The sequence below is a fragment of the Archocentrus centrarchus genome, chromosome 1 (genome assembly GCF_007364275.1).
Source record: "Archocentrus centrarchus isolate MPI-CPG fArcCen1 chromosome 1, fArcCen1, whole genome shotgun sequence".
NCBI lineage: Eukaryota > Metazoa > Chordata > Actinopteri > Cichliformes > Cichlidae > Archocentrus > Archocentrus centrarchus.
This window is the reverse complement of record NC_044346.1, coordinates 21,167,056-21,193,900: the sequence shown is the minus strand read 5'-3', so window position 1 is coordinate 21,193,900 and position 26,845 is coordinate 21,167,056. Positions and strand designations below refer to the sequence as shown.

At 45.4% G+C, this 26,845-nt stretch overlaps 2 protein-coding genes across 5 annotated transcripts; one reads left to right on the top strand and one right to left on the bottom strand.

Annotated features, from left to right (window-relative positions):
• Nucleotides 1-9,834: 9,834 nt before the first annotated feature.
• On the top strand, nucleotides 9,835-23,007 carry LOC115776404 (F-box only protein 10). 4 transcript variants are annotated; one of them, XM_030724189.1, is made up of 11 exons: nucleotides 9,835-9,921; nucleotides 16,325-16,954; nucleotides 17,082-17,909; nucleotides 18,115-18,264; nucleotides 18,582-18,718; nucleotides 18,962-19,032; nucleotides 19,142-19,294; nucleotides 19,394-19,744; nucleotides 19,832-20,142; nucleotides 20,240-20,427; nucleotides 21,544-23,007. In XM_030724189.1, exons 2-11 carry the CDS (start codon nucleotides 16,370-16,372, stop codon nucleotides 21,722-21,724), a joined length of 2,955 nt encoding a protein of 984 aa, XP_030580049.1. In that variant the 5' UTR covers nucleotides 9,835-9,921; nucleotides 16,325-16,369; the 3' UTR covers nucleotides 21,725-23,007. The 4 variants fall into 4 exon arrangements, with proteins under 4 accessions (XP_030580049.1, XP_030580109.1, XP_030579963.1 ...); XM_030724249.1 differs by lacking the exon at nucleotides 9,835-9,921 and adding an exon at nucleotides 15,734-15,983 and having other exon boundaries at nucleotides 19,835-20,142; XM_030724103.1 differs by lacking the exon at nucleotides 9,835-9,921 and adding an exon at nucleotides 15,734-15,983.
• Nucleotides 22,948-26,622, bottom strand: LOC115777007 (DNA-directed RNA polymerase I subunit RPA49). The gene is made up of 12 exons (XM_030724850.1): nucleotides 26,513-26,622; nucleotides 26,174-26,277; nucleotides 26,009-26,085; nucleotides 25,843-25,928; nucleotides 25,662-25,717; nucleotides 25,419-25,563; nucleotides 25,207-25,317; nucleotides 24,085-24,181; nucleotides 23,863-23,993; nucleotides 23,691-23,772; nucleotides 23,457-23,588; nucleotides 22,948-23,233 (listed from the first exon to the last, which is right to left on the bottom strand). Exons 1-12 carry the CDS (start codon nucleotides 26,574-26,576, stop codon nucleotides 23,068-23,070), a joined length of 1,251 nt encoding a protein of 416 aa, XP_030580710.1. The 5' UTR covers nucleotides 26,577-26,622; the 3' UTR covers nucleotides 22,948-23,067.
• Between the last annotated feature and the right edge of the window lie 223 nt (nucleotides 26,623-26,845).

Sequence of the window (26,845 nt, the reverse complement as noted above, 5' to 3'; positions counted from 1 at the left end):
GGTCCTTCGTGCCCCGGACACACTCTCGTGACGGAGGGAGGGGTCCTTCGTACCCCAGAAACACACTCATGAATTCAAACGCAGTGGGAGCACAAGGGTTAATTGTAGATATCTGAAAAGTGTGTTTCAGATAGTCAGTAATTCATTGAAGATATCTTGAATTGAAGCCGCCATACAACTCAATGGTAAATCTGATGTCATTTCAACTAGTCAGAATGTAATTAGAGATATCTCAAATAGGTATTTTGTCTAGTCACAACATAATTAGAGATATCTTAATTTACTAATACGTCTAGTCATAAATCAATTTCAGATATCTGGAATGTAAGGTGGTGAATCGGATTTTATGTTAAAACGGACTGCCATATAACGCACCCATCCAGAGCTGACGTCACAGCTCCAGGGTGCTGGCATTTTAAATGCTCAGCACTGCGGTGATGCTGCCATGGAAAAAAAGCTCTGCTTTGCACAGTCTGCATTCAGCTTTATTTTAGTTTTATGTCAAATGCTCCCACAACTTTGACAGTCTGTCTCCATTTTCTTTAATTTTCTCCACCCTCCTCTCTGTTCCACTAGTGTTACGCTGTTGTTACTTTGTTCTTCGTTGGTATTGTTGTTGCTGGCAGACAATGGAGGCAATACTGCCCCCATATCTTCCTGTAATGTATTGCAATTACAAAATCACACGATAAGTGGAACAAAATAGATGGATGGGTTTAAAAGTACGATGCTTTGACGATGAATTTTCACGTCGACAAATTTTTGTAGTCGACGTCATCGATTACGCCGATGAATCGTTGCAGCCCTAATGGATAGACTAGTAGATCTCACTTTTATACCTCATTCATGGTCTCGGGGTGCCACCACATAATTTTATGTGGGCAGCTACAGTGAAAACTTGACCATTGGAATTGTAAAATCCAGTTGAGAAGGAGAAATCGGAGTAATCGTGCATGATCATCTAATGACAGCGGCCAACTCAGCCTACACCTTTGCATACAGGCAAGACCAGCACATCGACAGTAGTTATTTATATCCCTAGTTTCAGTGGACTAGGTGGTGATATTTGGACTGCAGGAAAAAAAATGGATTCTTAGAATTCAAGTCAAGTTATTTTCTGAGTAGGTAAGCAAAGCAGAATGTTGCATACTCCTGTATGCCTCGGTCTGATGTTTTTCTGCCAAATGCTTGTGTCACAGCCTTAACTACATGGGCAGAGCACAGATGCAACACAGTGAAGTTTGTCATACCAGCAGTGTGTTTATGCACTGGCGAGGTACACAGAAATATCTTCCTTGTTGAAAGATATAAGCATGCTATTAATCAGAGCCCAACTGTGGTCTGTCTCAACCTGTGCCATTTGTATTTTTGTTTTGTGTGACAGTTTCCTTTTGAATTCCATTAGCCAATGAGAAATGGAAGGAATACTATGGCTGTTGGTGATCAGTTCTGTGACAGGCAAAGGAGGTTTATTATTGCCCATGTCTGGCAAAACTAAAGCGTGATATAAAACTTGTTTGTCTTGATCTGGGATTTTCTGGACAACGCTGCCTGTTGCATCAAGGTGGAGGGTAATGGGTGATGACTGCCTTAGATGCTGTGCCAAATTCCTTAATCCAGTGTCTGTGTATAGGTGTTCTGTAAATGGATCTATTTGTAGGTGCTGAAAGTAACCTTTTGATGATGCTTGAGAACTTGTTTCTTTAATTACTTTTTCAGTTAACATGAGTTCAAGCATAATGTCATTGTGGAGCCTTGTACTCTTATTCAACTCGGACGATATTTTTTTCAGTACATCTTTGGTTAGGCTTTTTGTCATGTTCCCGGCCATAATTTGTTCAGTGGGTGTTTGCTTCAACATCGAGTAATAGTAATGGCTGACACCACCTGCCAAAGCTTTGCCAATCTTACTATTTAGCTGGCCTGAATCGTCTATGTTTCTTATGGTGTGTGACCTCACCAAAGCGTTTTACTGTAAAACAGATTTTTTGTCTTCTGATTTGGAATCCTTTTTTTTCTAAAAGTGTACATTGCATTGCATCCATTAAAAGTGCATTTTGCAGCAGCATGAAAAAATAGACTTCTTATGACTGTTGTTCATTTTCACATGCTGGTATTTAAAAGAAAGTCTACAGCATGGATTATTTTCCATGCACTGATGATACAATGTGTCAGTCCAAGGGGGACGTAGTTGACTCCCCCCATGTTTTGGTTTTATTTTCTTCCACTGTTTCCTTGTTATCATAATTTTGAATTTTTTAGGTCCTGCATTGCACTTTCTGTAGTCACTTTGGTTGTCTTTATCTGGTTGTCCTTTTCTGTCCCTTGTCTTCATTGGTTTTGTCTTTGATTTTGTGCCTTTTCTGTCCTCTGTTCTGTCCTCTTTTCCATCCTCTGTCCTCTTTTCCTGTCTGCTGTTCTGACTGTGGCTGTTTTGGATGGATTTCTGTTTTGTCCTGTGATTGGTCCCTGTCCTCACTGGTATGTTGTCCTGTGTAGTCAGAGGAAACTTCTTGTCCTGTATTACTCTTTACTTCATTTTTTTCTCACTCACTCTGTTTGTAGGGGAGCCCTTAACCCAGCTCCGTTTAGCTGACTCTGTGGCATCTTTTAAAAAAACAGTTGAAAACTTTTCTGTTTAACCAGGCTTTCTGTTGACTTTATCTTTATTCTTTTAATATGGTAATGTTAATATTTTTTAACGTGGTATTTTATATGTTTTGTTTTGTTTGTTTTTTTGATATTGTGTTTTAATTATTGTACAGTGCTTTGTGACTTTTTGTCTGTGAAAAGCACTATATAAATAAACTTTACTTACTTACAACAATCACTCTATCACCTGAATCCTGTTCCTCCTATGTGAGAAGGTGATGCATTGACTTATGCTTTACTTCCGGCGCCGCGCGAGCAGGCAGCCAGTTTCAGCAGCTCCGCACTAATTCCGTGTTTTTTCTCATTTTGTTTAGTATTAGATGTGTTTTTGTGTTTCTGTATCTTCTGCTCTTTTTCCTCATGATGGAGCAGACTTTTTTCTGGAAAACTTTGTTTTTATTTACCCTTTTTATGGTGTTTATGTTTGGAGACTGCGAGAGTGGCCACGCTCCTATTGTTTACTCTCGGGACCAGCTGATCTCCATCGGGCGCTCCGCTGTGCCTACTCCTGCAGAACGACTCGATATTCCCCGCGAACTGAGAAGGAAGAGACGCGGGAGACGTGCGGGCATAGGTCGTCGTTGCCAGGGGAGAAGGTACAGGCCCGTCATCCCGTCCATCATCATGGGAAACGTGAGATCTCTTCCCAACAAAGTGGACGAGCTGGCGGCGCTAACGCGACATCAAAGGAGCTACCGGGAGAGCAGCCTCATGTGCCTGACGGAGACGTGGCTAACCGAGCTAACCCCGGACTCACACATAAACATGGACGGCTTTCATTTGATCCGTGCCGACAGAACCAAGGAGAGTGGTAAGAAGAGGGGCGGGGGTCTGGCTGTGTTTGTAAACGATAGATGGTGCAACTCCAGACATCTAACCATCAAAGAGACGCTCTGCAGTAAGGACATTGAACTGCTCGCTGTTGGTATGAGACCGCACTATCTTCCTCGGGAGTTTTCACATGTTATTGTGATAACTGTGTATGTGCCGCCCTCTGCTAACGCTGCTGCAGCCTGCGATGACCTCCATGCTACTACCAGCAGACTCCAAACACAGCACCCACAGGCCCTCTTTCTGATCTCAGGGGACTTTAACCACGTCTCCCTGTCCTCCACTCTCCCCACCTTCACACAGTATGTCACCTGCCACACCAGGAATACCAACACACTGGATCTACTGTATGCCAACATCAAGGAGGCATACAGCTCATCACCTCTGCCTCCCCTGGGGGGCTCAGATCACAACCTGGTTCATCTCCAGCCTGTGTACAAACCCTTGGTACACAGAGAACCAGTTGTGACACACACAGTGAAGAAATGGTCTGAGGAGACTGAAGAAGCTCTGAGAGACTGCTTTAGCTCCACTGTGTGGGAAGAGCTTTGTGCCCCTCATGGGGAGGACATCGACAGCATCACGGACTGCATCACTGATTACATCAATTTCTGCGTGGAAAACACTGTGCCCACCAGGAGGGTACGGTGTTTTTCAAACAACAAACCCTGGATCAACTCTGAAATAAAGGCTCTCCTGAAGGAGAAGAAGAGAGCCTTTAGATCAGGAAATAAGGAGGAGCTGAGAGCCGTGCAGAAGGATCTGAGAAGGAAAATCAGGGATGGAAAAAACATCTACAGGAAGAAGATGGAGGACCAGCTACAGCAGAGCAACATCAGTGGGGTTTGGAGGAGTTTGAACTCAATTTCAGGCCACAAACCAAGCCCTAGGGTTGTGGGAGACTTAGAGTGGGTTAACAACCTGAACCAGTTCTTTAACAGGTTTGACCAGCCACCCACCCCTCCCCCAGCCCAGTCCCCCCTGCTGTCAGCCCCACCATCTTTAATGACTGCCAACCTTTCTTCTTCTTGGGACCTCACACCTCTCAGCTCTCAGCCATCACCCACCCCCTTCACTTCTGAGGACTCCATCTCACAACCCCCATCCCCCACCTCCATCTTGTCCCTCTCAACTCATCATGTGAGGAAGGAGCTACGTAAGATCAAGGTGCGAAAGGCTGCTGGTCCAGACGGCATCAGCTCCAGGCTCCTGAGGTGCTGCGCAGATCAGCTGTGTGGCATCATGGGATACATGTTCAACCTGAGCTTGAAGCTGGGGAAAGTACCACAACTGTGGAAGACCTCCTGTGTGGTACCGGTACCAAAGACCAAACATCCAAAGGATCTTAGCAGCTACAGGCCGGTAGCCCTGACATCGCATCTAATGAAGACCCTCGAGAGGCTGGTCCTCAACCATCTACGCCTCATGGTGTCGTCTTCGTTGGACCCGCTGCAGTTCGCCTACCGGCCTGGCATCGGGGTGGATGACGCCATCATCTACCTCCTGCACCGAGCTCTGACCCACCTGGAGAAGCCTGGAAGCACTGTGAGGATCATGTTCTTTGATTTCTCCAGTGCTTTTAACACCATCCAGCCAGGACTTCTGAGAGACAAGCTGGAACTGTCAGGAGTGGACCACCACATCTCCGAGTGGATACTGGACTACCTCACTGACCGCCCACAGTACGTGAGGACACAGGGCTGTGTCTCTGACAGGCTGGTCTGCAGTACGGGGGCCCCACAGGGAACTGTGCTGGCACCGTTCCTCTTCACCCTCTACACTGCAGACTTCTCCATCAACTCCCCACGCTGCCATCTGCAGAAGTTCTCTGAGGACTCTGCCATAGTTGGCCTCATCACAGGTGAGGATGACTCAGAGTACAGACAGTGGACTCAGGACTTTGTGGACTGGTGCCAGCGGAACCACCTCCTGATCAACGCCGCTAAAACCAAGGAGCTGGTGGTGGATTTCCGCAGGCGCAGACCCACCACACGGACACCGGTGAACATCCAGGGAGTGGACATTGAGATAGTGGACTCTTATAAGTACCTGGGTGTTCACCTAAACAATAAACTGGACTGGACTCATAACACTGATGCGCTCTACAGGAAGGGTCAGAGCAGACTCTACCTGCTGAGAAGGCTGAGGTCTTTTGGAGTGCAGGGGACACTCCTGAAGACCTTCTATGACTCTGTGGTGGCATCAGCCATCTTCTATGCAGCAGTATGTTGGAGCAGCAGCTTGTCTACAGCTGAGAGGAAGAGGATAGACAAGCTCATCAGGAAAGCCAGCTCTGTCCTAGGATGTCCTCTCGACTCAGTGCAAGTGGTGGGAGACAGAAGGACTCTGACCAAAATAACATCACTGATGGGCAAGGTCTCCCATCCCATGCATGAAACTGTCGCTGAGCTGGAGAGCTCCTTCAGTGACAGACTGCTGCATCCTAAATGCACAAAGGAGCGTTACCGCAGATCCTTCCTCCCAGCAGCTGTAAGACTTTATAACCATCACTGCTCCCAACAAAAACCACAATAGCCTACACAATGTAGGATAATATATAATATACTGTAAATAGTCCGGCCTGTTAAGGTTCAACACACAGGCACATCATGTACATTGTATATAGTGTTATTATTATTAGTAGTAGTATTAAGGTTAATATTGTTTGTTGATTTTATATATATTCTTTTCTTAATAGTGTGAATTATTATATCTTTATTTATATTTATAATAACTGCGGCTGCTGTTACACCCAAATTTCCCCTCTGTGGGACAATAAAGGCTGTTTCTTCTTCTTCTTCTTCTTATGGCATGTTGCAAATTTCATTAGGGCTACAACTATCAATTATTTTATTAATCGAGTATTCTATGATTATTTCATCAATTACCCAAGTAACTGGATAAGAAATACTTTTTTCGTATTAACAGTTCATCTGCATATTTTAACTTCCATACTGCAGTTTTTCTCTGTGTGAAACAAACAGGGTGGATGGAGCAGCTACAAAGTTCTTTTCTTCACTTACTGATCAGGTGGTAATGAAGGACCTCCAGCTGTTTCCCAGTAAATGTTTATTAATGGTGGTTACAGGTGAAAAAAGCTTCTTTTGGACGCTAGAAAAACATTTCCTTCCACTCCACCTGAGCTCACAGTCACCAGATCTGCCTCTTTGTGCTTGTGCAGACAGACTGCATGTAAAACGAATAGTTATGTCTATAACTTCTGTTCCCTGAAGAAGTGAAATGAGGTACAACACATATAGTATGGGATATCACGCCCTCATGTGTCCTGCTGAAGACACCTCTATTCATGCCTCTAAGGCAAATGACCTGTGATGACATATGTGTGGCTCCGCCCACACATATATAACACTGTCATCACAGTCATTCCTCAGTTCAATAGCCGCTCTTCACCGAGCCCGGCTGCACAGCGGGGCATCCTAGTGTTGTACCTCGTTCCTCTCCTTCAGGGAACAGAAGTTATAGTCATAACTATTCATTCCCTTTCAGTCGATTCACTCGGTACAACACATATAGTATGGGACATATATACACACCCCAGAGAGCAGCCACCAAACTGGAGTCAGATCACCAGCACCCTAGTGCAAGGCAGACCCAGCAGAAAGGACAGAATGAGCCACTGAAGGGGGCTGTCACATCCAAACGGTAGAACCGAACAAAAGTGTGCAGTGATGACCAATTAGCTGCAGCGCAAATATCACTCACAGGAACCCATTTAAAAAGGGCCCATGAGGTTGCCATTTCCCTGGTAGAATGTGCCCTCACACCCTGAGGCAAAGCGACACCTTTAGTGCTATATGCCAGGGAGATGGCCTCCATAATCCAGTGGGAGAGCCTCTGTTTAGACAGAGCTCTACCTCTAGCTGGATTAGCAAATCAGACAAACTGGTCACATGAACGCACATCCCGAGTGCGGTCAATGTAGGCCCGTAGCAGATGCACTCGACACAGAGAATGCAACTTCCTCTCCTTCTCAGATGTGAAAGGAGGGGAGCAAAAACTCTGAAGTTCAAATTCCATAGAGCTGTAAGTTGCTGGAATAACCTTAGGTAGATATGCGGCATTTGGGCATAGACCATAAGAGGAGAATTGTGTGCAAGAAGGATGCACAGATAATGCATGAAGGTCACTCACTCGCTTTGCGGAAGCCAAAGCAAGAAGAAGCGCAGTCTTGTATGAAAGAAACTTCATATCTACAGACTCAGTGGGTTCAAAAGGGGGGCCACAAAGGGCATCCAGAACCAAAGTCAAGACCCACGAGGGGACACAGATCTCAGTCGGCGAACTCCCTTTAGGAAGTGCATGGCAAGAGGATGTGCATCTGGTGTCACGCCATCAAAGCCGATATGACAAATAGATATAGTTGCTAAATACACCTTAATTGTAGAAAAGGAAAGACCCTTATCTAGCATCTCCTGCAGGAAGGTCAAAACATCCACAATAGAGCACTGGAATGAAATAATGTGCCGGTCTTGGCACCAATGCTCAAATGCTCGCCATTTGTATGCATACAAGCCTCTAGTGGATGAAGCTCTGGCACTCTGTACTGTTGCCACTACACTTGGGGGCAGACCCTTAGCTATCAAATTTGACCTCTCAACAGGTAAGCATGCAGCCGCCACAGTTCAGGGCGTGGGTGAATCACCTCCCCTTCTGCAGGAGGTCCTTGCAGAGAGGAAGCTGCCAGGGACTTGCTGCCAACAGACTGATTATTTCTGCATACCATGACTTTTCTGGCCACCAAGGAGCCACCAGAATCAGAGAGAGGTGCTGCTGACCGCACTCTCTCTAAAACCAGTGGTATCATTTCCACTGGGGGAAAAGCATACAGGAGAATGTCTGGCCATGAGTGTGCCAATGCATCCATCCCCAGAGGTGCATTGTGGTCGGTTATGGAGAAGAACAGCGGGCAGTGAGCAATCACCCTTGAGGCGAACAGGTCCACCTCTGCCCTGCCAAATATGTCCCAAATCTGGGCCACAACCAAGGGGTGCAACCTCCATTCCCTCACCAGAGGACCCCCCTGGAGAGAAGGTCTGGTCCCAGGTTCAGACGTCCTGGAATGTGAGTGGCTCTCAGTGACAAAAAGCAAACACTGCACTATAACAGCAGAAAGTGAGGCAGCTTTAGCAGGGGAAGGGAACGTGTCCCTCCCTGCCTGTTTATGTAAGAGACCACTGTCCAGACCAAAGCATGCTGATCCATTAGAACTGGACGAAAATGCTCGAGCGCTAAAAAAGTGGCTAGCAGCTCTAAGTGATTGATGTGCTGCGATCCAGACCCCTCTCACTGATGCGCCATCGCACAGAGTCCCCCGCCCCCTCAGGGAGGCATCTGTGGACGCCACCTTGCAAAACGACACCATCCCGATCTGAGAGCTCTGATACAGCAGACCAGGCTCCCTCCAAGGGTGGATTGCTAACATGCAGGGTGCGGTTATCGTCAGTCTCCTCCATAGATGGTGCAACGCACACAGGCGATGAGAGAGAGAGAGCCCATCGCTGGAAAGCTCTCATCCTTAACAGCCCGTGTGGCACTAAGTAAATTATCGATGCCATCATGCCCAACAACTGTAGGATTGTTTGGAAACACAGTCTGCATCCCAACTGAAACTGAGCGAGGCAGCAGTGAAATGCGGCTACTCTGTGCTCTGACAGACGCGCTCGGCCGGAGAGCGAGCATATTTCTAGTCCGAGGAATGGGATCCACTGGCTTGGGGTCAGCGAGCGTTTCTGAAAATTCACTGAGAAACCCAGTGCCTGAATGTGAGACAGGACCAGCGAGAGCTGTTCTCTGGAGTCCACTATGAGAGCCCAGTCATCTAGATAGGCCAAAATGCGGATGCCTCTGTCTCGAAGGGGAGCTAATGCTGCCTCGGCACATTTTCTAAAGGTGCAAGGAGCAAGAGACAGCCCAAAAGGCAGCGCCAGATATTCGTAGGCTACACCCTCGAATGCGAACCTCAGAAACTGCCTGTGATTTGGGTGTATAGCCACATGAAAATAGGCATCTGTTAGATCAATTGTTGTAAACCAATTCCCTGGGCTGACTGCGTTCAGAAGCTGTCTGAGTGTTAGCATCTTGAACTTGTACATTTGCAGGTATCTGTTCAAGACTCGCAGGTCGAGAATAGGATGAAGCCCGCCCCCTTTTTTTGGAACGACAAAATAGCGGCTGTACCAACCTTTGTCCGTCTCCAAAGCGGGTACCACTCATATTGCTGTCTTCTGCAGCAGCGAGTCTATTTCCTCCCTTAGTGTTGTCGCTGCTTCGCTTCTTACATTAGAGCTTAATATACCGCGGAAGCGAGGCGGCCTGGTCCAGAACTGTAACCGGTAACCTGTAGCAACGGTTTTCACCACCCACGGAGAGGGGGTGCCACTGAAGGAGGTGGGCCACCAGTCGGCTTACCTGCAGCAGGTGAGGCGATGTCGCCCCCAGTGTGTCTGCGGGGAAAGGGATAACCTGCCTGACTCGGCTTATTTGGCCTGCAGGCTGAGGATTTGCACTTGCTTGCAAACAGTGGTGGACAGTAACGAAGTATTTGTACTTCGTTACTGTACTTAAGTAGATTTTTCAGGTATCTGTACTTTACTTGAGTATTTATTTTTCTGACAACTTTGTACTTTTACTCACTACATTTTTACACGAGTATCTGTACTTTCTACTTCTTACATTTTCAAAACAAGCTCGTTACTTTAGGTTTAATGCTATTGAGAAACATTTGCATTTCTGGTCAGTGCGGGAGCCGGCTTTTGATTGCGAGCGGTTTTTTCTTGGAAGGCGCAACAACAGGGTGGGGACCAGACACCCCACACGGTAGAGGGAGAGGCTCCTGCAACGCTCGCTCAGAGACCGGAAAGAGCTAGAGGAGGTTGCGCTTTACATAGAGGCTGCACGCCGGAACGGTGAGGAAAATAAATGACAGAAAATGTAGAGGACAAAAAAAGTGTCTGCAGTTTGTCAACACAGTGTGTCTGCTAGCTAAAAGAACAGCTGCTGTATTGTAAGGGAGAGCAAAGAATGAGCGATAACTTCACTCAGATGGAGAAAGATGTAAGAAAGAGGTAGAAACGTCCTCCAAGGAGCTACTTTTACTTTCTTACTTTGAGTAGATTTCAGAGCCTGTACTTTTTTACTTTTATTTGAGTACAGAAGTTGAACCAGTACTTGAACTTTTACCAGAGTAGTTTTTAACACAAGTACTTGTACTTCTACTTAAGTACAGAATGTCAGCATTTTTTATTGATCGTAACACAGGAACATGTACACTCATATGGTTTGTAAGAGGCACTTTTATTGGAGCATAACAATAAGATACAGGAGGAGCACTTGATGTGGTCACCTGAGCATTTAAAACAACCTGAACAGAACTTAAGTGGCACCTTTTGTGCGGCAACAGATGGGGGGAAGCGGCATTTCTCTGCCGCTGGAGCCCTTCTCCACTCAACCCCAGAGCTAGGAGGGCTGAGGATTCTTCCTCCTGCGCACGGAATCCCTCCTGGGCCCTGAAGGTGGGCCTTTTCTCCAAGCCAACTGGTATGGAATCTGACCCGGAGGCTGTTTTCTTGCTGGTGGCACCCCCATAGCAGCTGTGGGCACCGCTCTCTTTATGGTGGGCAGAGAGACGGCGGTCCTGCGAGAGGTAGCTGTCAACTTGGGCTTCGCATCACGTCTGTGGATGATATCGCGCAGAGCTTCCGTCTGCTTCCTCCTCAGCTCGAATTTGGCCTGAATAGCATTTAGCAATTGCCCAAATAATCCGGCAGCAGACACTGATTCATCTAGATAAATAGCCCTGTGGGGCTAACACCAACAGGGGCAGTTAAACTAACTTTGAGCCAGCAGACAACAGAGCTAACTAGCTGAGCTAGCTAGCTGGCCTCAGCAGAGGTGTTCTTAGTAAGAACTGAGGAATGACTGTGATGACAGTGTTATATATGTGTGGGCAGAGCCACACATATGTCATCACAGGTCATTTGCCTAAGAGCCGTGAATAGAGGTGTCTTCAGTGGGACACACGAGGGCATGATATCCCATACTATATATGTTGTACCAAGTGAATAGACTGAAAAGGAACTGCTGCTGTTGTGTCATCAGTGTTTATGTTGAAAAACTGGGGGCTGTGTGAGCGTAATGTTGTAATGCTTTGTATTCACAAGCATTCCCCTAAATACGTTTTTTTTTTTTTTGTGTGTGTGTGTGCATTTTTGGCCACAGCGGCTTTTATCGACAGTGGAGAGAGACAGGAAATTTGGGAAAGACACGCGGGCAAAATGGCGACAGGCCGAGACGCGAACCCGCGCTGCAACGCCGCATGTGTATGTGGTTACCAGCTTCACCACTAAGCCATCCAGGCACCCCTAAATACGTTTCTACTGCAGGTCAAGATTCAGTCACTAATCAGGGACTAAAGTATAAAAAATATTTTGACGAGGAAGGGTCCTTCCAGTGCCGAACAATGGCTAGTGCTAACTGTACTCGCTAGCAAACTGCGATTAAACTGGGAGCTGAAGTAGAGAAAAAAATAAAACATCTGAAATTTTCAGCACAGCAAGCACAACACACAAACACGGTAGAGAGTGGTGGAACCATGGAAAAACATATCAGTGATGATCCACAATGTTAAAGGGAATCCATCACAGCGATGGAGAACTTTTTAGAATCTGAGGGGGTTGTTTTCTAACTCTTGAGTGTTCACAGTGGGACACATGACCTGGAAGCTATTGAAGAAAAATCCTAAAATTTAACAAAAAAAATCCTAAAAAATATATAAAGGCTTAAAATGGAATAAAAATGAGTGTGCCTCTTTCAGGGGCGCAGCTATATACTTTCTGAGGTGTATGCGGACACATTTTTTACCCCCCCCCCCATGGGCGGGGGTGGTAATGCTAATTAGCAAGCTAATACTAACCGCTAAAAGCTGCTCCTGCTTGTTAATTGAGTGAAGGGGCCTACACATGTAACCAGAAAGCACATCTAAAGCATAATCACAGTCTTTGTGAACCTGTAGTTACATTTCTCGAGGTGCATGTCATTTTTCTTAAAGGCCTTTCACAGCTCCACTGGTGCTGAAAACTAATGTTTGACTATGGCTTTCTGAATACAACTATCGATTATTTTCAGAATCGAGTATTGTATCGATTATTCCATCAATTAATCAAGTAATCGGATAAGAAATAATTTTTCGTACTAACAATTCATCTGCCCATTTTAACTTCCGTACTGCAGTTTTTCTCTATGTCACATGTGTCAGACTCAAGGTCTGCGGGCCATTTCCGGCCCACGATCTAATTTTATACGGCCAGCAAGATGATTTCATATAGTTATTATTAATAGCCCGTGGGTAAATGTGCTCCCACCACTCTTACTACAAATTCCATGCACTGCAACAGCTGCCGGCAGGCCAAGAACTGATGTGGGATGTGTTTTCCCTATTGCCGATTGATCAGTGATCAGCGGATAAAACATTGGTCAGCACTTTTTACAGTGACATTTAAGCTGCCTGACTCCCCAAAAAATGACCAAACGAAAAGTGGAAAACAGGGATTTTCCAAACAGGTGGGAGGCAAAAGACCTCAACGCTGACATCGGAGGTAAACCATCTGTCTCTTTTCCTCACTTGCACTGCGGGGGAAAGAGCGGATTGGTGGGACAGATACGGAAAAGATGAAGAGGGAGACCTGCACAGGTGAGCTGACAGTGCATCACTGTGTCACACAGCAGGAAACGCTGCGCAGCAAAGTCCTGAAGGCAGAACGCGTCATAAACACCGAAACACAGACAGGGAACTTTGTAAGAGGCAGTTTCAGTCTTTTCTGGAGTAAATAGTTTCTGAATTTGGTGACGCGCCTTATTACACAGGTGCGATGAGCTGCCTGAGGAAATCTGTCAGTTCATAGAAAGTGAAGGAAAAGCCTCAACAGGGCTCCAGGATGAAAGGTGAGAGTCGGCTTTTCTTATGAAGCATCATAATGCGTCCCTGCAGCTTTGGGGACTGGACCACGTGATAACTTGTCTCCACCGCTGTGTTTGCAGCTGCGCTACAAAGTTCTCTGTTCTTCATGTTGCTGATCAGGTGGTTGAAGAAGGACCTCCAGCTGTTTCCCAATAAAAGTTTTAAGGTGGTTACAGGAGTAAGCGCTGCTGCTTTGATCTGAGCGCACTGTCTCAGTAACGGCTCCGACAGACTGCACTAAAACACCTGCTGCAGTGTTTTTGTTGAAAAACTGGGGGCTGCATAAGCTGCATGAGTAGAAAATTACGTTTCTACTGTGGGTCCATTTTTAATCGCTAATCAGGGATTAAAGCATAAAAATATTCTGACGGAGACACTTGATACCGAAGGGGGGGTCCGGCACCAAACAATCGCACAAACCAAACCACCAGATTGTGGTTATAGTGATCGTTCTGGTGGCTACAGCTGATGTAAGGAAAAAATAACAGCTGACATTCTCTGCACAGCCAGTAAAACCACACAGACAGTGGAGGCGTGGAAAAAACTTGTCAGCGATGATCCACTCCTGTTAATTCATTCCTGAAATTTTCATTTGATCTTCGTTTTTCTTCTTACTTCTCATTCATGATGGTTGTCATTTCGATTTCTGCAGCCGCGAAATCAAGTGCGCGCATGACCTTAGGGACACCAAACGTGCACATTGTGAACTTTCCCTGCTGTGGTAGATTGTAAATTGCAGTGAAATAATACAGGCGCGAGCAGCGATAAAAGCAGCGATCTAGCGGAGTGGGGCGGGCTCCTGTTTGCTAAATGCAGAGACAGCAGAGCTCTGAAAGTGAAGCGTCTCAGCCTGGCGCGGCGCCTTGCGATCAACCGCTAGCTAGAACACTACACACACAAAAAAAAACCGCATTATCCGCATCCTCTCAACGTTTACTGTGTTCATGTGTGCAGATCACTTATTCATGGACTTATAACATACAAGACTTCTATGACATAACTTACCGACTGTCTTTAAATGGGACAGGAGGAGGGGAGGTGAAGGAGCGCAGGGGCGCCTAATCAGCGAAGCGCCTCTGTTATTGATCATGTCAAATGTTAAATACAGAAAATGCAACTAGAGAAATATTTTCCCACATCATTTTGGCGCCCCCCTCTTGTGCGGCGCCCCTATGCATTGCATATAGTGCATACCCCCTTTTTGTGCCACTGGCCTCTTTTGTGTAATCTAGTAGCATGATTTACCATTGTTGTTGTTGCAGTTGGTCACAAGACAAGAAATCTTTTTTTTTTTTTTTTTTTGCTCTTGAGTGTTTTATTCGGAAATTTATTGACGGTCTCTAAGTGAACCACCGAACGTGATAAGAGGGAGCAACAGAGAAATTAGAGTTCCTGAATCCGATCAACCGTGAGTTAGATGCCGCTAACTCTGCGGAGCTTGAATATCCAATATCCAATTGAAAATAACATCACCGCGGTAACAAACCATTTGAAGGGAAATAAAGAATTAAGCACCCGTTGAGACTCTCCATTTATTGACCCCAAGGACAGCTACACTTATTGTCTTACCATGACTGCTTTTACTTGCTGAATAAAGCAGAGAATGCCTAATTATTTGGGAGATTATTCCTTTTTCCTACCAAAAGCTAGAGGGGATACTCGTTTTATCAGGCTGTGTTTCTCCCTCCGCCAAAATCTGTGCCCCCCTGCTATAATGGACACTCATTTTCCTACCATGATAAAGCAAAAGTATAAAGCAGAGTATGCCTAATAATCTGGGTGATTTCAAAATGATTCCTTTTTTCTACCAAATATATGTGTAATATGTGTAATATATGTGTGTGTGTGTGTGTGTGTGTGTGTGTGTGTGTGTGTGTGTGTGTGTGTGTGTGTGTGTGTGTGTGTGTGTGTGTGTGTGTGTGTGTGTGTGTGTGATAAATGCTTAATGACTGTTCTGCCCATTTGCACATTTCAAAAACAATTAAAACAGTTAACTTATTTTAAAAATGTATTGCCTAATGATTTATTTTATTTCTTTCCAATATACTTTTAACCCTTGATCATTGTGTTTAGGTAAATGTAGAGTGCCCAAACGCTTAAAAAATGCACAATATACATTTAATATTGGAATGCTGAGCTGGGGAGGTGGAATGGGGGACCCTAAATAAAATTCTACTTGAGGCCCCATAAAACCTTGGACCGGCTCTGAATATGGGCTTTAACTAGTTAAACATCGTTCCCCATACTTCAGCTTCCCTTTGGATGCACCAAGGGAAAGCTGAAGTAAACGCCCACTTTTGGGAAGCGGAAGATGGGGATCCTGGGTTTCTTTCCGTGAACTGTAAGCAATCGTCTGAACTCCATTTACTTCGGTGGCACATCTGCAATAATCATGGATTGCCGTGAACTGTGGAGGCTGCGAGGACAAAATCCGTGTCGCAGGCGTGTAACGCCAGATGGATGGCTGGTCTAAACGTCGAGCCGACATGTGTTGATGCGTCTAACTATGGCACACTGGTAAAGGGTAAGGACGTTTTGGCTAGCGTTAGTTACGTGGCTAGCTAACCGCATTTAACTGCAGCAAACTTTCATTGCAGTATTGCAGGCCTGAGTGGACCGCTATGCAAAATGAGCAGTACGGTTACGGAATTCATATGTAGTTTTCTCTATATTTTGATTTCCAGCTAAAATGAATGCTGGCCGCAGCAGCATTGGGTATTGATGTGCGAATTTGTTTTTTGTTTTTACTTAATGCAGTTGTATATCCTGTTGTGTAATATTGTGTGCCCTCATAATTGTTGTGTAATGGTTGGCGCTTCCTGCTGCCTGAAATGCGCGCTTGTGTGCATGTGTGACTGTCCCCAGGTATCCCTCCCATCGCGGTGGTAACCAACCGGCGTCTCTGCTGCCATGGAAGTGGGCAGCCTCCCCGTGGAGCTGTGGAGGGTTATCTTAGCCTATCTTCCTCTCCCTGACCTGGGCCGCTGCTGCCAGGTGTGCCGTGCCTGGCGGGAGCTCATCCTCTCTCTGGATAACACCCGCTGGAGACAGCTCTGTTTGGGCTGCCCTGAGTGCCGACATCCCAACTGGCCTAGTCAACCGCATCTGGAGCCCTCTTCCTGGAGAGAAGCCCTGAAACAACATGCCCTTGCCACCCGCACTTGGACTCAAAATGGCCCGGAGCTCCAGTCCTCCGCCTGCCTCCTCTTTTTCCGCCGTCGGAAAGATCGCAGGGTTTGGCACGTGGGACCTGGATGTGAGTTTGAGACCCTCCGTGGAGCCCTTGGGGTGGTGGGGCCATATGATCGAGTGGTTCTCCATCCAGGGGTGTATGAGGAGCAGGCTGAGGTAGCGCTGAAGGTACCTGTGGAGCTGGTTGGGCTGGGCCGACTGGGCGAGGTGGCCCTTTTGATGTGCATAGAGCAGCAGTGCCCTACGGCTAGGCTGTGTAATCTGGTGTTCATGCCACCCTGGTTTTCCACTGTTGTCTACAAGGTGAAGCAACAGCTTGTTTCCTAAGAGAGCCATGTCTCAGATTCAGAGTGGTTTAGTTTACACGGAGATGTCTTAACAAAATAGGGTCTAATTATACTTCTTTGTTTTCTATCTTGCTCTCCTCCAGACATCCTGGGGACATGTCCAACTAGATAACTGCAACTTTGAGGGAGCTCAGCTGCAAATCCGTGGGCCAGGAACCTGCCAGGCTCGGTTTTGCTCCTTCTCTCAGGGCAGCTCTGCACACTTGCTGGGAGTTGTCCTGAGTTTATTTGACAGCTGTGACTTCTCAGGAAGTGACACAGCTTCAGTGACTGTGGAAGGTCCTCCAGTCTCAGAAAGGAATTGGGCTTGTAAACATTTGGCAGCTCTGGCTAGGACGTTCCCATCACATGGCATTTCTGAGTATAATAGTTCTCCTAAAGGACATCCAGCTGCCTCCACTGGTGGATATCAACCTCCAGGTGCTAATGTTAAAAAGGAGAACATAACCATAGAGGACTGGAAGAGGAAGACAGGGGTAGATGCAGTATGTCAGCGTACAGTGATTGAAGATGGCTGGAGTGATGGTGAGCACAGCGAGGGAGAGGAAGAGAATAGAGATGAAGGGGGGACCAACCACACCAAAAAGCATTTAACACTGGAATACAAAATCCCATGTGACCATCATGGCCTGTCACATTTGCTGAACCCCCGGTCAGATGGCTCTCTGCCACTTTCCTCTTCCCCCGATCCCCCATCCATGATCCCTGAGCGTCTCACCCTTCAGCAGGAATTAGACAGAGACCCAGAGGCTCACATGTTGGCAGCATCCACACTTGGCTGCATCCTCAGACGCTGCCTCTTCAGGGACGGGAAGGGCGGTGTACATCTGTCCAATTATGGACAAGCTCGACTGGAAGAGAATGTTTTTCGTGGGCTGAACTATGCTGTGCGCTGCATCCAGAATGCCACAGTTAGTAAAATTCCTAGTAACTTTGCTTCATACAAATGGCATGTATCTGTGATATGTATCATAACAGATTTAGTGACTTGTGTATACACAGCACCCTGGGTAACATATCAAGTTCAAGTAGCTCCAATCATTAGTAATTTAGCAGCAGTTTCCTATTCAAGCTGTTATGTGATCACCTTCGTTTTCTCTCCCTCTCCTGCTTCAGATCGTAATGCTGAGAAACGAGGTCTGTGAGTGCCGTGCGTCAGGTGTGTTTCTGCGCCTCTCTGCTCAGGGCCTCATAGCAGAAAATAATATCCACTCAAATGGGGAGGCAGGGCTGGACATCCGAAAAGGGGCTAACCCAACCATTGTGGTAAATGCTGCACCATTGCTGATTCAAGTCCAAGTTTTTAAAGATACAAGAAAACAACAAAACTTTGACAAAAGTAACCTAAACCCAAGTTTCATGTAATGGCATGTCTTAGAGCTTTAACAGCTTTTTTTTTTTTTTTAATTTTAAACTATCTTTCTAATTTAAGTTATGAGCTGAAGATGCTTTTTTTGTGTGTGGAAAACAGGCAGACACATACTGAGTGTGAATATTTATGGTATACAGAAATGATCTATCCAAGCTTTCCAGATTAAACTAATTTACCCCACCCCTCTTTACACTTCTATTTTAATCCACAGTGCAACAAAATACACAGTGGTTTGCGTTCTGGGGTTGTTGTCCTTGGCAATGGAAAAGGTTCAATCCGAAGCAACCAGATCTACAATAACAAAGAAGCTGGTGTGTACATTCTCTTCTGTGGAAATCCTGTGGTGAGGTAGGTTGGACTCTACAAACATTCAACTTGCCAAGCCATGTGTAGCTCATTATTTTTTTCTCCATTATTTTGGATACTTTTTACATTGTTGAAACAACTTCATAGGTTTTTTTTACTCAAAAAAAAAGTGACGATTTCAGTATAAAACCTACAACAAAGCTTTTTTTTTTTGGCAGCACTTTTCTGTTCTCTCTTCCATAACTTGCTTTGTTCTTTTGTTCTCTTTTTGCTTTCCCTCTTCAGTGGGAATCACATCTTCCAGGGCCAGGCTGCAGGGATTGCTATAAACGAGAATGGCAGAGGAATGATAACAGGTGTGTCACTGGATCTGCTCCATTGCCTTGTCTAAATTACACATCAGCACGACAAATGGGTTCTTCATTTTCCCCCACTGACGTACACGTGAATACATTTTAATTACAGAGAATGTGATCAGAGAGAACCAATGGGGGGGTGTGGATATCCGCAGAGGTGGTGACCCTATCTTAAGGAACAACTACATTTGTTACGGCTATTCAGATGGCGTTGTGGTGGGAGAGAGAGGACGTGGACTTATTGAGGGAAACCAGGTCTTTTGTATGTATTTTGAATCTCTTGAAAGCTGCATTGTGCTTAACAGCTCATCTTGAACACCCATGACACAGATTAATTCCCTCTTCCTCCCAATTTCTTCAGGTAACAAAGGCTGTGGTGTGTGGGTTATGTCGTCCAGCCTTCCACAACTCCTAGGCAACTACATTGTCCATAACTTTATGTATGGGCTGGCAGTATTCTGCAGGAAGGACCCAGAGAACATTGAGATCAGGGAGGGAAACTGGCCTGGGCAGGATGGAATTGGTGGAGAAGGAGGCGGTGTGGACAGGAGGGGAGTAGAAGGAGAGGGACGTGAAGGGCAGGAGAATTTTAATGAAGAAGGTGAACTGTTTGCCTGGGAGAGTGATCTGGACAGCGAGGATGAGCGCCACTCTGCTCGCCGTTCTATTAGTGTGGCTCTGGTGGAGAGCAACTGCATGAGCTACAATGGAGGTACTAAACTGATCTGTTGCATCAAATCCAGATAGTCTTTCACTATCTGACTCTAACGTTTCTCCATCTTTCTGTCCCTTTCTTTAGCAGTTGGTCTGTATGTGAAGAGCACTGAGGCCCTGAATGTTTTTGCCAATCTCATAAACTGTAACCGTGGCCTTGGCATCGCCGTGTTGCAAAGCAGTCAGCTGACCCGACTAGCCACGAACTGCATTCTGGAAAATGGTCGAGGTGGTGTTGCGGTGGAGAGAGACTGCAGGGTGGAAGTCCGTGGTAATGGCATATATGAAAACAGTGGCTATGGTGTCAGTTTCAGTGGTAATGGGCAGATTGTGGAGAATGATGTTGTTGGAAACCGTGGATGTGGAATCCAGGTTTGTGGAAGTGCCGATATCAAGGTGAGATGGAGTGAAGACTCTCAAACTTACTCTTAGAGCTACATATTGCAGCTGTTTAATATATGATTAATATAAAAGTAATAATTTTTGTCTTCAGTTAGTGCGCAATCGTATCCAGCCGGCACAGGGCTGTGGCATCGCTGTGCTAGGGCCAGTTAAAGGTGTTGTCCATGACAACATCTTGTTCCAGGGCCACCCTGACAACAGAAAAGCGTTGCTACATATGGATCCTGGCAATGAGAGCTGTGTGTTGCGGAACAACAGCATTCTAAGGAATAATGACAGGTAAATGGGAAGCCCATAAAAACTGATATTTAGCAGACCATCAGTGGATTTGCAGTCTACACTTTGTCTCTCTGCAGTTCACGCAGTGCCCATAAATCAATAGTTTTAAAACAGAGTGACAAAAAACTCACCCAAATCTCCAGGTCGACTTACAGAGCATTTAATGAATTTGAGGTCATTGCTTTTAGTAGGAAAACCGTGGTGTAGTCAACACATTTGCCTTACATGCAAAAAGACTAAAGACCCAGCTTCGATGGTCATAAGCTAGTATACTCTAAACCTAGATAAATTGGGAGGGTTGCATCAGTAAGGGCATCTGATGTAAAAATTGTGCCTCATCAAACATGCAGAATCACCTATTGTAGTGGATAAAGGAGCATAGTAGGAAAGTACAATCACTAGAAAAGACAACAGTCCGCACCAATATATACAAGTGAGAACAGAAATGCTAACAAAATGCCTGCAGCTGGATTAAAAAAAACATTTTGGGTTGTGAATCCTAGCGTAACGTTCTCTAGTTAGAAAGTTAACATTAGCAATGTATGAGCAAGCTACTGTACTTAGCTAAGGCCCACTTATTCTACACAAGCCATGCATTTTATTTTTGACTTATCAGGGACGATGCCAGCTGTACAGGAAGGCATACTGAATATCAGGATACATTGTATCCACACAATGAGTATAAAGGAACTGTTTTTTATTTTTGTTCGCTGGTCAATGCTGGTGTGAAGACTGTTGGTGCTGTATTGATCTCTTTGCAAAGGTTTACTCTTTACTTTCAATAAATCCTCAGAAAATCAGTTTGGTTTCAGAGCTCAGCTTATTTTTTCCACCACAGACCCTAAAGTATTCTGTTACTGTTTACTCTAACAGCAATGTTTTTGGTTGAAGCAGGTTACAGTTGTAGAGAAAAAGCTTCACTGGATACTGTTTGCTCAGTGACAGGTAGCTCGTGACATAGAGGAAAACTTAGCAGCTGAAAAGTCAGATGTTTCCCTCAGGAATTGGCAAAGATGAAAATAGCTATAAATTAAAAAAATAGGAGTGGGGTGAAAATGAACTCAAAGTGCATCCTCTAATTACTGGTTACCCTTTTTTCCCTTCTTCATTTCATAGCTATACATCTGTTCCCCCCTGGATTTTGGAGAACCCTCCCCCTCGCCCACTGGCCAGCTCCCCTGCAGGTCTCTCGTCATCCCAATATCCCTCTGGACTTGGAATTTCCGTGACCACCAGGATTGGCGCGACTGTGGAAAGCGGTTGCCACAGCGGCAGCATGTTCTGCTGCATCCTGTGAATACCGGCAAGCACTTACAAACCGATATGAAGGCCAGGAGGTCAGCATCTGCTTGTTCCTTAACCGCTGTATACCGTACACGTGGGGCAGACTTTCAAAATGGGGCCCTCCTGGGTACCGTTAAACGTCCAAGAAGCTGTAGATCGCAAGTGAAGCATTAAAGGAGCCACCGACACTCATTTATATTAAGGTGGAAGAACATTTTGTAAATCTGAAATAAGACTTTTGTATTTTTATGATAAAAATGCTACTGCACTCATGAAAACAAGTTTGACTACAACACATTGTTGCCACCCTACATCTTCAGCATCTGTTTGACACTAGAGCTTTACCAAGTTTATCATTTTCTTTTATTGCAGACTTGGTTGGTTTTGTTAGTTTTGCGTATAGGGACTCGCTGGTTAGGAAGTGCACATTTCTAAATCCTAGCAGGAGTCAAATGCTTCAGAAATACTGGCTTTGACCGTGGGACAAAGTTGTGCCTTGTTTGTCTATTTAAGGGATGACTGTAGCAAGGGAATGTGTGTTCATAGTGTGAGGTGTTTATGCACAAAAAAAAAAAAAAGTCCTAAACCAAAATTAAGACCATCTCTCTGTCCTGTTTGTTGGTGAGTCTGTTCTTGCATCATGTCGTCTGTGGTTTTTAAAACTTGATGCACTTCAGCTTTTTGAGACATCTCATTATTTCAGATCCTGTCAACATGCTGCACAGAAAACTCTAATATCTGCATATGAATATGCAAAAAAAAAAAAAAAAAAAACTTGGTAGTGTAAGCTTTATAATTCCATTTGTAGTCCACTTGCACTCAAGTTCTACCAGCCAATCAGGTTTGAGCAGGTTTGGGTTGCAAGGTGGGAATCTCAAAACCATCCCATACAGTCTCACAACATTTTAGCTTTTTTTTTTTTTTTTTTTTTTTTTTTTAAATGGCTTATTTAATTTAATTGTGTGAAGAAGGACCAGCAGACAGAAGAGGAAGTCCGTTATCCAGATATCCTGGCTACACCGGAGTCCCACAGAGGCTGACCTAGACTGACTGCACAGCGACAGGCAGCCATACACACTCATTTGATAACAGCCAGTCAGAAAAGGAGAAGATATGTAGTGTGCAATATGTGATGTCTACAAATGTGCCTATACGTTCTTGCTAGATGTTCTGCCATCTAGAATTTGTTTACAGCTCTTAAGTGTAATTTTTACATCTAGAAATGTAAGCATCATATACGACTTGAAGTTCACTTTATTTGTCCACAAAAAGCATTAATAAACGAGCCTTGTTTGTGGCGTTCATTTGTTTCACATTCATTCTTTCTGTTCAGTTCTCGGTTTTCGTTTTGGCTCTTCAGTGCATCTTCTTGCGTTTCCGCCTCTCGGTGAAGTGATCGTATTTGACCAAAGGCAGAACAAGAGCGGCCAGTCTGTGGTCGTCTTGCAGCTCAGCTTTATCACCCTTGCCTCGGGCTGGTTTCATCAAGGTCAGTCCCATTGTCTTCGCAACTTCAATCATCCTATAGAAACGCACAAAAATCAGTCATACAGATGCTTCTTTCTAACAGGCTCTTATGTGGTGTGTGTGTGTGTGTGTGTTTAAAACAACTGCAGAAAGTCTGCGGTTGAGTTCACATTAGTGGCGATTTTACTCTTATTTAAAACATAAACTTGATGCATATATAGGAAATTCTACACAAGCTTTCATATAAGGCTTCCCTGTTTGTTTTTTCCCTTCCTTACCGTGCCTCTGTGATTCCCAGGTCACGGTGCAGTAATGTGAGGTCAGCTGTCATGTGACCCATATGCAGCAGCAGAGCTAAGCAGTATGCTGCTATTTTGGCACGCATTGATGATGACACCTTGTTCTGGATCCTAAATGGAAAAAGTTAAACTTAAGCATGTTGTGTGTCAAAGTAAAGAAAATGTATTTTTAATAACAATCAGTACAGCACCAAATACATAAATACACCGTACCTGCCACTGTTGAAGGTCTCCACGGTGAACGTTTTAAACAGGGTGCTCTGAATGATGCGAGGGCAGCCTTCCTCCAGCCCAACTGCACATATAAACATGAATTACTACAAATTTCTAAGGGTGAACGTTTCTACACCACTTTCCACGTGTAACATTAGAAAAATTCACTCACACTTGCGGGTGATGCTCTTCTCCCGTGCGAGTTTGAGGAGCAGAGAGAGGTAGAAGGAGCAGCGAGCCATTTTGTCTCTGTTTTCAGCTTCAGTTGGCAGGTTTTCTAGATGCTTCACAACACTCAGGCACCTTAAGTAAAGAAAAAGAAAAGAGCACAAAATGAATCTCAAGCACATTGAAACACTTTATTAAAATGTTTTGGGGGTGTTGATGCCCCTACCTTCCATCATCTTTCATCTTCTTCAGCTCTTCAGGGGTTAGTGCTGCCATTTTGGCACCACCCTGCTCCAAAGCACCAAACTCTACTGGGCTCAGGACTGCAGATATCAGTTAAGGATTATGACTTGAACAAAGACTTGTGTAGCTTTAAATACAAACATGTATGTATTCACTTGGCACACAGACACACACATTTGGACATGAATACACACACCAGTACCGCATCTTGTAATCTGACAATCAAATGGATTCCTTGCTTCCCTATGCTTCTCCAGCCATCCATCTTCTTCTATTTATCTGGGGCCGGATCGCGAGGGCAGCAGCCTAAGCAGAGAAACCCACACCTCCCTCTCCTCAGCCACCTCCTCCAGCTCGTCCAGGGGAACGCCTCGGTGTTCCCAGGCCAGCCGAGAGATATAATCTCTCCCAGGGCCTCCTCCCGGTAGGACATGCCTGGAACACCTCACCCAAGAGGCACCCATGAGGCATCCTAGTCAGATGCCCGAACCGCCTTAATTGACTCCTTTTGATGTGGAGGAGTAGTAGCTCTACTCTGAGCCCCTCCTGGATGGCTGCACTCCTAAGGGGAGAGGCCAGCCACCCTTTAGAGGAAGCTCATTTCCACAGATTTTATCCACAATCTTATATTTTCAGTCACTACCCAAAGTTCGTGACCATAGGTGAGGATGGGAATGTAGTTAGAACAGTAAATCAACAGCTTCGCTTTCACGCTCAGCTCTCTCTCTTTACCACAACGGACCAATGCAGCGTCCGCATCACTACAGGCGCAGCCCCAACCCATCTGTCAATCTCCCGCTCCCTTCTGTCACTCGTGAAAAAGACCCTGTGATACTTAAACTCCTCCACTTGGTGCAGTAACTCGACCCTGAGCCGGAGTGGCTGCAGCCCAAAGAGGAGATATGGGCCTGCCCTCCTGTAGGCCCACAACCCACAGGAGACACAGTAGGGGTTGGGTACAGTGTGTCGGGTGGCAGCCAAGGGCAGATCCCTGACTATCAAGACCTATGCTGCTCCTCACCATCAAATTTCACAGAACTCAGCCTGGTGGCTTTTGCATAATCCACCTAAAACATTCCTCCTCCAGCACAGGAGTAAAAGATACGCTCATCAAATGGATAGACGTTCTCTCGTTCATCTGCATTTGCATTGCAGGGAGGAAGGTGCAGAGCCAGGTCTCCCTGTGACTCTGCGTCAGCCACTTCTTGCTGCAGAGCTGCGCAGAAAGGGGAGGTTAAAAAAAAGTCGACACACAAAACATGGAGAGAAAAACATTCTTCCAGATTTCTCCAAGGAGGCATCCACTGTGCAGCTTACCTTCCAGACCCTTTTCACCAATCACAGTATCGGCAGCCTTTGCCACTGCATGCTGCAGGGTTTCACTGCCCACCTGATTCAGCCTGCGAGAGCTCAGAGCTCTCTTCTGCTTGTTGGTGCCAAAGGCCTCAATCAATAAGTCAACCTACAGGGAAAATTAAAGATAATTTTGAGACATTTATATCATATTACATATAATTAAGCACAGTCGTCTTTTACTGGACAAACAGGAGGTAAATGTACCTTGTCCCTGTAGGTCTGAGTAGTGTCCTGGGGCTTTGTGCTGTCTGTTGTCTCTCCTGGTGACAAAAGTCAGAAAGAGTGACTATCCCAAGCCATGCAAAGCATTAAACAGTTTCCCTCCACAGCGTCTGGTCTTTTGGACAGTTCAAAATAGCAATCAATATATCCTCCCCCGCTTTACCTGGTATAACTGGTTGCATGTTGAAGAGCTGAGCGTTGTGCACCTCCATTGTCATGGTCCGTTTATTCAACACACCAACGTAATATCTAAAGAGATGACAAACGTCACCCTTATTAATCTCTCTCAGTAAACCACAGCATGCCTAAATGTGCCAACAATCACCTACTTGCAAAGATTATTGCATTTCATGGACCCCACTCCAAAGTTCTGCCCCACATAGGACAGTCTGTCTGTTTCAGCAACCTAAACAAAGGAAACCACAAACAACACTAAGAGTAGAGCAACACAGCCCGGAGAGTGTAAACACACAGCAGCACCTCATCTTCCTCACCAGTATCCGCCTGCTCTTCTTTCTGGGGTTGCTCTCCTCCGCGCTCTTAAACATGCTGAAATCCAGTTTGTCTGCATTTTGGACGGTGCCGTTGGAAAAGCGGACTGTGGGGTTGAAAAAAACATGACAGGACCTTATCATTCAAGACCATAATCACCGACAATTATACCTGATCAGACCGCAACGAACCATCAACAACACTGTAGTGCCCACGTGTGCGCGACAGTTTTTTTTTTTTAACAAACGCTACAAAGCCCAACGCTGCGTCACGTATCATCATCAAAAATCACAGAGCTACACGTAAAAGTTTCTACATGAACACAAATAAGAGATAATCACCGATGACAGCTTTATCTGCTTCTCGCTCCTCTCCACAGCACACCAAAGAGCAGGAGGCGGCCATGACTGTTGTTGTAATGAGTTTTCAGAATGAGCTGCAAAGAGAGTTCACTCCTCTGTACTTCCGTGTTCGCTTTACCGAGACTCTGCTCCTGCTGCTGCTTCTCGAACCGCCACAAAGATTTGGAGCGCCAAAAGTGCCAAAATGAAATAACTAAATACATGATGGGCGAGTCTGACAGACAATATAAACTCATGATGCAATGCACAGGAACATGAAATAATTTATTAATTAGTGAAATAATTAAATGCTTTAAATGAAATTAATTTATA